General features: G+C 41.2%; 1 protein-coding gene across 3 annotated transcripts in view; it reads left to right on the top strand.

Moving 5' to 3' along the window:
• Window positions 1-12,946, top strand: part of IQGAP2 (IQ motif containing GTPase activating protein 2) — a 131,050-nt gene that overhangs the window by 97,129 nt on the left and 20,975 nt on the right. For all 3 annotated transcript variants that reach the window (XM_072859713.1, XM_072859712.1, XM_072859711.1), the window contains 9 exons: window positions 1,122-1,212; window positions 5,751-5,912; window positions 7,112-7,254; window positions 8,677-8,847; window positions 10,397-10,480; window positions 11,173-11,244; window positions 11,410-11,479; window positions 11,799-12,007; window positions 12,729-12,878. In XM_072859713.1, the coding sequence (XP_072715814.1) occupies window positions 1,122-1,212; window positions 5,751-5,912; window positions 7,112-7,254; window positions 8,677-8,847; window positions 10,397-10,480; window positions 11,173-11,244; window positions 11,410-11,479; window positions 11,799-12,007; window positions 12,729-12,878 (1,152 nt within the window). The remainder of the gene's footprint in view (window positions 1-1,121; window positions 1,213-5,750; window positions 5,913-7,111; window positions 7,255-8,676; window positions 8,848-10,396; window positions 10,481-11,172; window positions 11,245-11,409; window positions 11,480-11,798; window positions 12,008-12,728; window positions 12,879-12,946) is intronic.

Genomic DNA, 12,946 nt, shown 5'->3' with positions numbered 1-12,946 from the left:
TTGTTGGCAGTAGTTTGAGAATTTAGTATACACTCTTTCAAGTGTTAACTCGAACTTTCTTGTTAGAAAAACTTGCGGTGTGTCCACTGTCATGCAATTACCTAATGCTACTTGATTTTATTTAGATATTCTGCTACCTTGTTTACATATATGATGCAAGTTGAAAAGTCTGTCTTTCGGATTTTTTACCTTGTTTTCTCTTTAACTTCTGTGGGCAATAGATTTATTGGATTTTTGGCCTGGAGTTGGGTGCAAAACCAGGGATATTCATTGCAAAGCTGGTTCTCTGTCCACACTGTTTTAGCTTGAGAGTTTCTGGGTTTTTTTTTCCTGAAATATTTGTGTGTATATACTCCTAGATCATTATTGAATCAGTACATTCCAGTTTCTCTCATTGTTAGTCTATTATAGACCTGGCACTCCTATTTCGTCTTTAGAATGGATTTTGTTCCCTCACCTACTGGATTAGATTTTAAATGTCACTTTAGCTCTGAAACCCTATTTTCTCAGCTGAAGTGTTGGTTCACCTGTGAACCTGGGCAGCCGGAGAAGGGTTGGTTAGTGAGGATGCTGAGTCCACTTTCCTGCACCTTCTACTTTAACTTGGGTTTAATGCCATGCACTGTTAGCCTGTAGGAAGAGCGAGACCTGCTCTGCTGCTTAATTCCTGAAACGTTCACCACCTGAGCTAAGTCATCATGACTAAACCTGATCTAAGTCAGTTTTCACTGTTATTTTCTAACATAATGTGTACTCAGGTATACATGCCGATCCTTTCCAAATAAGGGCTTCTGAAAGAAAGCCAATTTCCTGCAGTTTTCTGCTTTGTGCTCTTTATGCTACTATAACAGTGCTGCCTGATAACGTGTGGTTTTATTTGACACTCAGATTACTTTGCCTACATGTCACAGGATTGAAAATGTTTCTAGCTTTGCTCAAAATTTGTATTGATCTTTAGCAGGATGGTGTCTTCTATACATGAAAACTTTCAGAGCTTTGTATTTGAACACGGGTAAGGGCTTCACAAGAGGAGATTGTATATCAGAGCTCTATCAGTATGTTCAGACAACTTTTGCTATAATTCCAGTTTTTTTCAAAACTTTTCTCTATTCTTTTTCTAGGAATCCCAAGATGAATCAGCACTTCTGTGGCTGGATGAAATACAAAAAGGAATCAGTGATGCCAATAACAATATAAAAGAAGCAGCAATCTGTAAGCATTAACCTGCATCTGCATTGCTCTTGGTTTTTTTTAGTGTTGAAAAACTGAAATTGTTAATTTATTTTTTCCACTTCAGGGAAGTGTGGCAGCCCTTTAAATACATCAAAAGAAATGAATGCATGTTTTGTCATACTGAACTCAAGGTGACTTAGATCTCCAGGGGTGGTGTTGTTTTTATCTAAAGTGGTAATCCCTAAGGCTTGGCTAATAATTCAGCAGATTTGGTTATATAGGTTAATGGCATGACCAAGATTTCTAGTGTCAGTGTATCTTGACATAGCTGGAGAAACAGAAGGATATGTAGATGAGAAGGGATATACTCTTCAGGAGCTTATTTTACTTATATAAGACTAAAATCTTGATGCATGTTGTAAGACCAAATTCTTATATGTTTACAACTTTGCTTATTCAAACTTCATTATAATGCCTTTTATTAAGTCCTAACAAACAAAAATTACAAACATATTAACTTTAAAAGTAGTGTAAAAAGAGCACTCGGGCTTTTTGGAGAAGTGCATGCTCTTCCAATCTGCAAAGAGGAGGAAATCTGTAGGAAAAACGCCGAGGTTTATCCTGTCAGAGCATTGTGTACTGGATGCACCCAACACCTTCTGTCAAAGTTTGGATTGAATATAATAATTTTAGAAAAATATTCATAATATGTAATAAACTTTGGCAAGTAACGTAGAAGCAAGCGTAGCTGGGTGTATGGGGCACACTGAAGAGCGTGGTGGCGGCCCTACCTGTTCCTGCCCAGGGTCAGCACAGACCAGCTGAGGCTGTTAGCTTGGCATTGGATATTGGTTCGCCTTCTGCTTGACTTGGCTTCGGGTGAGTCAGTGTTGCCTTCTTTTGCACCCTAAGAGCTTGTGAATACAACTGCTGAAGTCAGCGCATTCCTGCAGCGCTGCATTCAGCCTTCGTTAGTGCAGTGTGGCAGCCTGTTTACTTATAGACAGGCTATGTCAGTAGTTAGTGCTTGGGAAGTTGTGGGTGGAAGAAAACACACACAGCTAGCTATTACAAAATCTTACATCCCTGCTACAGAAACATTGCATTTAGTGTTACTGTTACTTTAGAATTGATTTAATCAATTAATACAGTCTTAATGTAACCAGTCAGATACACTGAAGACACTTGAAGTATTTTCGTAGGTCACGCATCTGTAGTGGAAAGCACCTGACTTGTGCTTTCTGAGATGGGGTCAGGCACACACACACACACACATTGTCCCAAGTGAGCTCTTGTACTCAGGAGTGCAGATACCTTCTTTTGTGGACAAAACCAGCTTCTTATCAATGCCACCCAGAGGCATGAGGAAACATCTGAGTGCAGAGAAGGGAAGGAAATGCATAGCTTATAAACAGATGTAAGTTAAAGCTAAAGAGCAACTTGAAAACATCCTCATTTGTGTCCACTGGTCTAAAAGCATTAAGAATATATCTCATAAATGGCCTGCAGAAATTAGCACAGCATTATGCATATACCAATACTATACAATGTTGCTAATGATAGGCCACTGCTCCATACACTAGCTAGTTGTTGTAGTAAAATCTTTTCATATAATCTGTGTTGGTAGTACATACACGGCTTTTCACAATCAAGTATGATCAGTAGAACTGTTTTAACAAGCCACTTGTGGAAATAACTGCTAATCTCCTGTACTCTGCCCTCTGGGTTGAAAGGAAGCAGTGTCAGCACAGCACATTCTTCAGAAGAGCTCTAAGGTTTTGTAGCTAAAAATTGAGACTTAAAATCTCCCCACGGCACAGAACCTGATACTTCCTATAACAAACACATCCTGTCTCGGGAAGTTAGCATGTTGTGTTCACGTAGTCTAAACTTAAAGTTCAGCTTGATCACAGCTTGGAAATGAACTTTTTTTTGGATCTATCTCAGAGAAGCTATTTTTGAAAGGCAAACTGCTCCCCACATCCCACTCGAACTTTTGCAAGGCAGTCAAAGATTTATTTTTCAGTCAGAACAAAGTGTATTTTTGAGATTGCTGCAGCAATGGCAATAAAATAAGCAGTAAAATAAAAGAAGGTACTGATAGTTATACTGAAACGGTCTTGATCCCTTCCAAACTAGTTTTTAATCCTTATATAAATATTAAATACTGCAGTATTAAAATTTTAAAAGGCTTTTACAAACTGTCTTCCCTGTCAGTAAAGGACTCTGTATCTTGTATCTTCATTTATGAAGATGTGTTTAGGAAGTGCACCAGCATTTACTGATTCTTTGTGGTGTTTGCTGTGCAGTTTCCATCACCTCGCTTCACTACTTGAATCAGTTCAACCATTGTACTCCTTATCTAAATGGAGGACAAAATGACATTGGCCAAATATCAGCTGTATAGCCTTCAGGAATACACAGCAATACCGGCCTTAGTCTTGCACAGGAAGAGTCAGTCTGTCAAAGCAGGACCTGTCATAGAGAGTCCATGTTACAGGAAGAAGCTGATCTTTGGCCCTATTGGAAGTTCAGCCTTATCACACCAGAGAGCTGCATCTTTGTATATCATGGCTGTTTGAAGGGAGGATGGGTGTGGAAAAGAACCCTTCACAGTAGTGACTTGGTACTGGCATCCCAATGGCTGCAGGAGCAGACTGGAGCCCAAAGTTCTCCTGCAGCTGGGGATGGCTAAGCTCCATTTAGCTTATAATTTTACAGGGTTCACATGGCCCTTCTTTAGAGCAACAGCCGCAGTCTTAATTGCTAATACTTCAATGGAAAGGAATAATTTCTGTTGAATTGGGTTTTTTCCCTACTAAACATTTTTCTTACATTTTCCTTCAAAAATAAAGGCATAATTAACTAAAAGATGAGAAAAAGCCAGGCAGCAGGGTACCTACAGAAACAACTCTTAGCTAGGTTGTGTGCTCTTTTGTCCTTATGATAGCTTCCAGCACCAGTAACTATAGGATGAAAAGGAGGAAGAAAAGCATTCAAATACTGGTGACCAGGGTTGACGAGGCATATGGGACTGTATATGAGTAGGGCTGAGCCCCCAGAGCCACCTGGGCTAGCAGCGGCAAGCTGGTAATGTGTGGCTTCCCAGTTTTTCCTGCTTCCTTGCTGCTGAGGCTGGATGCCGGGGCATCACAGTACCACAGCCGTAGTACAAAGTCATCTCCAGTCTCGTGGGGAGCACATGCGTGTTTGGCAGGGGTTTGTTTCGAAGCACAGAAAAATAGCAGGATGCTATCTGGTAGAAATCCAGACGGTGGTGATGTGTGTTCACTTTGTTTCTCAGCTGGCTGCCAATGTATTTGGAGATTGATCTGTTGCTGTCTAGCCAAAGCTACCCATTCCACCTTAGTCAAACTAACCACAAAGAAAAACTGTTTCTCTTGCTGAAACGCTCTCCTGACAGCTCAGTCTCATGCAGCGCCTCCTGTATGTAGGCTCCTGATACTTGGCACCTTTTGGGTTAGCTCTGTGTAGGCAGAGCACTGAGTATGGAAAGGGACCTTTTTTGTATTGATCTGGATATACACAAGGTAAGGAAAAGTGTTTGGTGTTGCAGCGTGAAGCGCAGCTGTGGGATGCAAATGTAGCCAGGTTCACTTAAGCCAGTATATAATGTATATGTTCTAGCCATATGTCCATTCACTTGTTCCTCTGTGCATGGATCTTGAATTTAGATGTGAAGAACACCATTAAAGACCAGAGCAGCAGTTTCTAAAGCAGCATATAATTCTACTGTGTACGGCACTTGGAAGTGGCGTGTGTTGCTACATGCTGTCAGGTGTGGTGGTATCAGCTCCTTCAGTGATGGTGGGACCTGCTCAAAGCAAAGGACACTTAGGAAGTCCTGAGTCAGAGTATGGGTAATGTCGTATAACCTCAAAGTTTGAACATGCTTCACAGCACCACCTCTCGGGGCACTTTTATGTGCCCTGGAAGCAAAAGCTGCATTTCTGGCAAACTCAATGGCATGAATTTGTTGCATCAGCTTTAAACAAGCCCCCAGGTGGTGAGGACAAGAAAGGGTCACTTCAGGATCCTGACCAGGATGTTGTTCATGTTGCAAGACTTTGCTCAAGGCAAACAGTTTTTATTCCCATTTTGTACAGTAAAAGTGAACGTTAAGGTTTACAGCTTGTAACCTAATGACTTCATGCATCCCTAGAAGGCTCCCAAGTAATCAGCAGATGATGGCCTGTCTGTTAGGGCAGGCTGAGTGTGGGGGCACCTGCCATCCTCAACCCCTGCTCTGGTGTCATCTGGTGTGTCACTTGATGGGGGAGCAGCTATGCCCTCAGACTGCTCTCAGTTGTGCTGTGACTGCATCCCAGCCTGGGCGGAGTGCACGTTTTCTATCTAACAAGCTTGCTGTTCTCTGAAATACTTGTCCGTACAAGCATGAAGGAGGCTGCAAATGGGTGAAGCACTGAATTGCTGTGTATGTCATGCTGTTTGTGTGTGCCAGCCTTAGAAGTCCTTTATCAAAGTTGCTGGAGGCTAGAGTTGTGGGTACATAGAGTATAAACCACTTAATTTTCTATGTCATTATTTTACCCTAGTGGCTGTTGGAACATCAATGATTAACAAGAGCTTGGAGAAGGGTGATTCACAGCCAATCGTGATGATACTGCAGTCCAAGTTTGGATTACGAGTCATTCCTGAGTGTGCTGAAACCTACTTCAGGAACCTCTCTGAAGCCAAGAACCTGAAAACTAGAGAAGGTAGAAACCCTCCTGAATAGGACAGTTCCACGTGTCCGTATCACTGAGGCAACTGGAAAACTAGCACAGAAGGCTTACCTAAAATCACTGTAAACTGAGGAAGACAGTTGCTGGTTTTAAATCTTTTGAGAAACGTTATATTTGCCCAAGTGCTTTTTACATTATGCTGAACTGTTGCACACATCATCTAGACTACAGTACATGCTGAGAAAGAAGTCTAGCTAAGACTTCCTGGAGTCTCAAACAAGCTTCTGAGTGAATTTAGGGCACTGTCAATAGTGACTGTCAATAGACTAGTCCATCCTCTCAGAAAACCATATTACTCTCTGATTTTTTTTTTCCTGTTAGCAGATGAAGAGAAGGGTTAGGCTGCACACTTCAGCCTTACAGGTTACTGTCAAAGATCAAGACAAGCTCTGCCAGATTGTCCATGGCCCATTTATGGTCCCTGTGCATTGCCAGAGCAGCAGGTATCAGCAAAAGCCGGGGCTAGAATCTGCCCATAGCAAGACAACGGGATGTTTTGTCATGTTAGAGCTGCAAGCTGGTCATAGCTAATGCAGCCAAGATTAGCCAACAATTTAAAAAAAAGTTACCGTCAATGTAGTACACTTTCATACAGTAGATGGGCATGTTTCATCCTGCAACATGATTTCTGAGAGGGCATTTTGCACAAATGACCTTATCAGCTTTACCTTGGGGCCTTTTGTCCATGAGGAAATGAGGCTTTCCTGCCTGTCAGGATACAGCCTTGTTTACCAAAGCACTAAACAAGACAATGATGTGGATATAGGAAATGTCCTGTGTGAGCTAAGTGTCAATAAGGCCAGCATTTGGCCAGAAGACAAGAACAAGATTTTTTTACAAACATGGTCTCAGTTCCACTTATGTGAGTGGTGATGGAAGACATAGCACACACTGTTTCAGGAGCAAGCACTAACTTGGCATGTTGGGGTTTGGAGAAGCTGGCAGTGGATCTGTACTAACTTCATAGGTGTTTCGTTCTAGAAGAATGATCCTGATCCACCTAACAGGATATTTTGAAAACATCCTTACTACAAACTGGCCCAAGATATATAGTGACTATGCATGTAAAATGGCTTTGTAGCAAATGTAGAGATGGGAAAGGGGTAGGGAGAGCTGTAATTTATCAGTGTAACAGGGCACAAATATGTACTAATGGTATGTATTGCTTTTAGATTCTAATGAAAGTCCATGGATTAAAATTGTAATGAAAAACATATATGATTACTATTACAATGTGGAAACTGAGGAAGGTACTTGTGCTGCCCCTGAAGGAGTTTTACCAAAAACTTCATGGTTAACTGGTGAAGAAATCCAGGTAGGTGACTGAAATGTTTGCTTTTATTGCAAATGCAGCATAAACATTTGAGAGAGAGCAAGGCATGGTACTATCAAGGGAAGAGGCTGTGCTGGGTGAGACTGAAGATCACTTTAGTTCATTATCTGCTTCTGACAATAGTAGCAACTTAAGTCTAAGCAGACAGTGATAGCACAGCCTCCTGTCTGATGTCTGACAATGATCAGGGACTTCCTAACTGGAAGTTACAGCATTCCTTTTAATGGCCACCAGCAGACAGTGATGGAGGAAAGTCTGATTGCTTTCATATCCTTTTATGTTTTATGGACTTCACATTGGCCTATGACAAGGAATTTCATTCTAATAATCTGACAGCATTCTTGTATCTCCAAGTTCAAGAGGATGAGTGTCATACTTAAACTCCTTTACTGTAGAGGTTTAGCATTAGCATGAAATATAACTTAGAACAAAGTAGACCACCCAAGCTTCTATGCAATTTGTTTTTTTTATTCTGATGCAGCCCATCTAGGCTACAGGTTTACTCTGCTGCACAAACAGCTCAAGTCACAGTGTAGGTCCTTCTGAAATTCGGACTGCAGCAATACTTGAGCATGCTTCTCTCTATAGAGATCCCTGATTCAGTTAGCATTTCTAGATGTCTGACTTGTACAAAAAAACTTGTAAGTATTAGGAAAGCAGAACTCTCCTAAAGTATATAAAAAAAATTCTCTCAAAATAGCATATCCAGCTGAATAACTGAGGCTTGAAAGGAGTTGCTGGAGCGTGTCCAGAGAAGGGCAACGAAGCTGGTGAAGGGTCTGGAGCACAAGTCTTGTGAGGAGCAGCTGAGGGAACTGGGGTTGTTTAGCCTGGAGAAAAGGAGGCTGAGGGGAGACCTTATTGCTCTCTACAGCTACCTGAAAGGAGGTTGTAGAGAGGTGGGGGTCGGTCTCTTCTCCCAGGTAAGAAGTGATAGGATGAGAGGAAATGGCCCCAAGTTGCGCCAGGGGAGGTTTAGACTGGATATTAGGAAATTTCACTTCACTGAAAGGGTTGTGAAGCATTGGAACAGGCTGTCCAGGGAAGTGGTTGAGTGGCCATCCCTGGAAGTATTTAAAAGACATTTGGATGAGGTGCTTATGGACATGGTGTAGTGGTGGTCTTGGTAGTGTTAGGTTTACGGTTGGACTTGATGATCCTAAAGGTCTTTTCCAACCTATATGATTCTGTGATTCTGAGTTCAGTTACCCTTCATATAAAATTCAGTGGTAGCAAAGTAGCTGTTCCTTCACACTGATTAAAATCTAGGGGTAAAGCAGAGAGGCTTGGATAAGATGAATGTAAGCTGTACAGATGATGGAGAGAATACAGACCAAATTTCAGGGTGATTTTGGCTTGAGGTTTTTTGCCTTTAAATGACTTTTTTCCATGATCTGTTAACAGAGCATTGTTGGGCAAGTTACAGCAGATTACAATCGAAAGCAGCTCTGGCTTGCTAATGAAAATCTGATTGTTCAGCTGCAAGCCCGAGCAAGGGGATTCTTAGTCAGAAAAAATTATCAGGAGAGAAAAGCATACCTTCAAAACCAGGAACCATCTGCCATCAAAATACAGGTATTGTTCTAGAACAAGAAGGTAACATGGCTTGGGCAACTTTCTGCATGTGACAGGTGATGTGGCTGATTACTACTGCTGATAAAATTCTCAAATAGGTCTGTCTCCCTGTTTTCCTTAGCAGCAGTTCAAACTTCTACATCTACAAATATGTTCTTGTCCTCATTGGAGTAATTGTGTTTTTAAATAGCAAATATCCAGTTTTAAAAGAATGGATCATATCCACCTGCAGTCTTAAGTTACTTCAGTGTGAGAAGCTCAGAAATACATAGCCCTGGCTTTATTCTGAGGTGCTCAGGTTTTGCATGGTACACCTAACTATGCACAGTACAAGATTAGAAGATATTTGTTGAGTATCGAAGCAAAAATTCCTTGGCAAAGCATGACTTAAGAAACACATTCCTTTCTAGACTATCCCCACTTGGAAGTGGTTTACCTCTGCTCTATTAAGCCATAGCTGGGTAGGGAGTGGCAGCCGCCCTGGTGTTCTTGGGCTCTGGCAGTATTTCTTGGATGTCTTCAGTTTTCTGAACTCCAAAAGGAGTATAAAGGAAACTTTCTGCTGAGGGTGTGAACACTGAAAAATGCATGCACACTGGTTTTAAATGGTGAAATAGCCACCTCCTCTTAGAAGAAATTCATTCCAGTCTTGAAAAACAATCAGTCAACACCCCCCCCATTATAGAAAAATATACAACTGATTTTTTTTGATCTATAGTAACTTAATTTAACAATTCATTATGATAAATACCTTTACCACTAGCAGCTGTCATGGGGATTGGCTTTTCACTTTCTGGTGTGGTGTCTGAGCCCAGTAAAGGACCGTACTGTCCTTTGAAGTATTCAGGGTCTGTGAACAGGCTCAAAAATATGGAAAAATGTAGGTAAATAAAGTTGTTCTCTGATAGTTTTCTCAGGCGTTAAAATAGAAATTACTTGTCAAAGGACAACAAGTAGAGAACAAGGCTGATGTCACTGGCTGGATAGAGATGAAAGGCAAAATACAGTAAAGGCAGTGAGAGTATCTGTTAGCCCTGTTGTTGGGTTCCTTGTCAAGATTTTGCTTCTGAGCTAGGAAAGGGAGAGCCAAGTGAGGGAACTGGGAGGTTGTTATCTGTGGTACAAGATGATCCTGAGTGACTCTGGAAGATCGGAGACTTGGGAAAGAGGCCAGGCCAAGAACAATGGGGGTCCAGCTAGGTAGGGGACAGCTTTTGGATGTAACGTGCAAGAGCTGGCAGAGTCTTCCCTGTGTGGGATGAAGCCAGTGACTGGGATGCTAAAGGATGTGGGTGTACTGGTGATAAGAGTAAGGATGGCTTCGGGGAGGGAAGGAAATGGCATTGGACAACAAAGTGTTTGTGCTGAGACTGGCCAAAATTAATATGAAATTTATCAGAGCACCTTAAAAATATAGAGGTAAGCTTACTTATACCTTAGTTATCTTTTTACCACAATGGCAGTTTTTCTGTACAAGATAAACACTGTTAATGATTTTAGTGCATATATGTAGAATTTAATAAATGGTTTCCTGCCTTTTATAAAATAGGCTTTCTGGAAAGGATTCAAACAAAGGAAGAGCTATGTTGGCAGATTAAAGGTGCTTCAAGGCAATGTTGCTGCTGTTGTTAAGGTAAGATCCCACTGTGTTTTGGGGCCTGAGTATGCTTTATCCCTTGCCTTGGTCCTCCACCACCTGAGAATCAGAGACCAGGAAAGCAAACTGGAGGGATTTGTGCTCCAGAAATTTGCATGGTGTTGGAAGTTGTTTAATTGACAGCGTAAGTAAATTGCTCTTGAAAGCTCTGCGTTTGACTTCTGTCAGGCTTTGCCGAACTTGAGTGGCTCATAATAGAGATTTCCTTACCCTTCCCTCTTTCCATAATACTAAATTAGAAAATATTTGAGCTGACAGTGTGTCATCATTTCATTAAAAGCTGTCAAATCTATCTGTCTGAAAAGCATCCACTTTTCTGAGATGCTAATGGGATACTATGTCATGACTAGATCGTAGATCGCAGATGGGATATTGATCTCCTATGTCTGAAGGAGACTGGTTTACAACTGAGAGCTGAGACTTGAAAGTAGAAATTACTTCCAAAGATAGTGCTACACATGGGTGGTAGAGCCTTGAACACAACTTGCTATTTGAGTCAAAGCCCGTTAATCTGGTCACTGGACTGTAGAAGCCCAGTGGTACAGTCATCTATGGCACCGAGCATGTGAGAACAGCATGCCTGCAGAAGAGGACTGTCAGAAGGCAGTTTAACACAAACACACAAAACAGTTTGTGCAGTGTCTGTGAAGTTTTTATTTGATTTTCAGATTCAGTCATGGGTCAAAATGTGGCTAGCAAAGAGAGCTTACAGGAAGCGGCTGCAATACTTCAAGGATCATGTAAGTCCTTTTCCCCAATTTTGAACATGAAGCATTAAAATAGGGTAATATGACTGCACGGGCAGTTTGGGGAATCTCAGGAAAGAGGGTGCAGGTTCTGCAGTGTGTTTCTGAGTAGAAATGTGTCATAACTAGATTCTTTTGCCTAATCTTGGTCCCTTCCAGAATGATGAAATTGTGAAGATACAAGCATTTCTCAGAGCAAACAAAGCCAGGGAGGACTACAGAACACTAAGTAAGTGGTAACAGTTGAATGTTGTATATTTGGGGAGAAGTATGTTAATGTGTTCAGTTTTTTTTCTAAAACTTTCACCCAGGATTTCTCAGTTTCCTATTTCCCTTCAAAAGAAGGTGCAAGTGTTTGTAAACAAATTATTTTACAGCTGAAAGTATTTTAGGTAGCTGTACTTACACAGTATGACAAAAATATTGCTCTAACTGGCATAAACTTCTCTCTGCAGTTCCAAAATTTTCTGCAGAGTGATCAGTTTCCTGAGGGTTTTAGGAGTGTTCAGTATTATGTCAACTAACAAGCCTATTTACTTCAACTGTAGTTGGTGCTGAAAATCCACCCTTGACTGTCCTGCGCAAATTTGCCTACCTCTTGGACCAAAGTGACTTAGACTTTCAAGAAGAACTAGAAGTAACAAGGTTAAGGGAAGAAGTGGTTACAAAAATTCGATCCAATCAACAGCTGGAGAAGGACTTGAACTTAATGGATATAAAGATTGGACTGCTGGTGAAAAACAGAATCACTCTTCAGGTCAGCAGGCTCTGTTCAGGCTCCATGGGTAGCATGCACTGAGCACTTCCGTGTGTTGAAGGAGCTCAGGATTACACAATTACACCACGGTTGAGGCTGGAAGGGACCTCTGGAGGTCATCTGGTCCAACCCCCCTGCCCAAGCAGGGCCACCCAGAGCAGGTTGCCCAGGACCATGTCCAGACAGCTTTTCGATATCTCCAAGCATGGAGACTCCACAACCTCTCAGAGCAACCTGTCCCAGTGCTTGGTCACCCGCAATTAGTTAAAATACTCCTGATAAATTAAGCAATTCCTTTGTGTGTCTTAAGTAATCTTGTCAAAATACCTTGTGGTAGAGGTTGTTCTGTTCTCCTGAGTGGTAATGTTGTTTTGCTACTTGTGGACAATAGCAATTGCTTGGCAGATTTTAAGCACCTTTTCTGTGGTAGGATGGAGTAGACTTCTGACCATATTTGAGAGCTTGTTCATTGTTAACTAAATGATGAATGACTCTGTACATGAGATTAGGTTTTCTGGATGGTCATTGTTGGGAAGCCACACTGGTGACAAGATAAAGATGTTCAAAAGACTGGTTAGTGAATAGAGCAGCAAAATATACAAAGTTGTTAATAAAGTCCCTTGAAGGAATATTGCATTTAACATGGTTAGGAAAATGTTAATTTTTTCCAATTTGCCTTTTTGTTAATATATAATTTAGACTTTTGATCATCTGTCTGCAGGATGTGGTACTGCACAGTAAGAAACTTAACAAAAAGAGCAAAAGTCAGCTGGAAGAGATGGTTATGGTTGACAAACAGGGTATCAAAGGTTTGAGTAAAGAGAGAAGAAAAAAACTGGAGGCTTATCAACATTTATTCTACCTTTTACAGGTAAATCTTAATGTAAAAATTAGCATGGCAACAAATTGCTAAAGAAAAACTGGAAATATATTCCTTGC

The sequence above is a fragment of the Ciconia boyciana genome, chromosome 4 (genome assembly GCF_034638445.1).
Source record: "Ciconia boyciana chromosome 4, ASM3463844v1, whole genome shotgun sequence".
Taxonomy (NCBI): domain Eukaryota; kingdom Metazoa; phylum Chordata; class Aves; order Ciconiiformes; family Ciconiidae; genus Ciconia; species Ciconia boyciana.
This window is presented reverse-complemented; position numbering and strand designations above follow the sequence as displayed.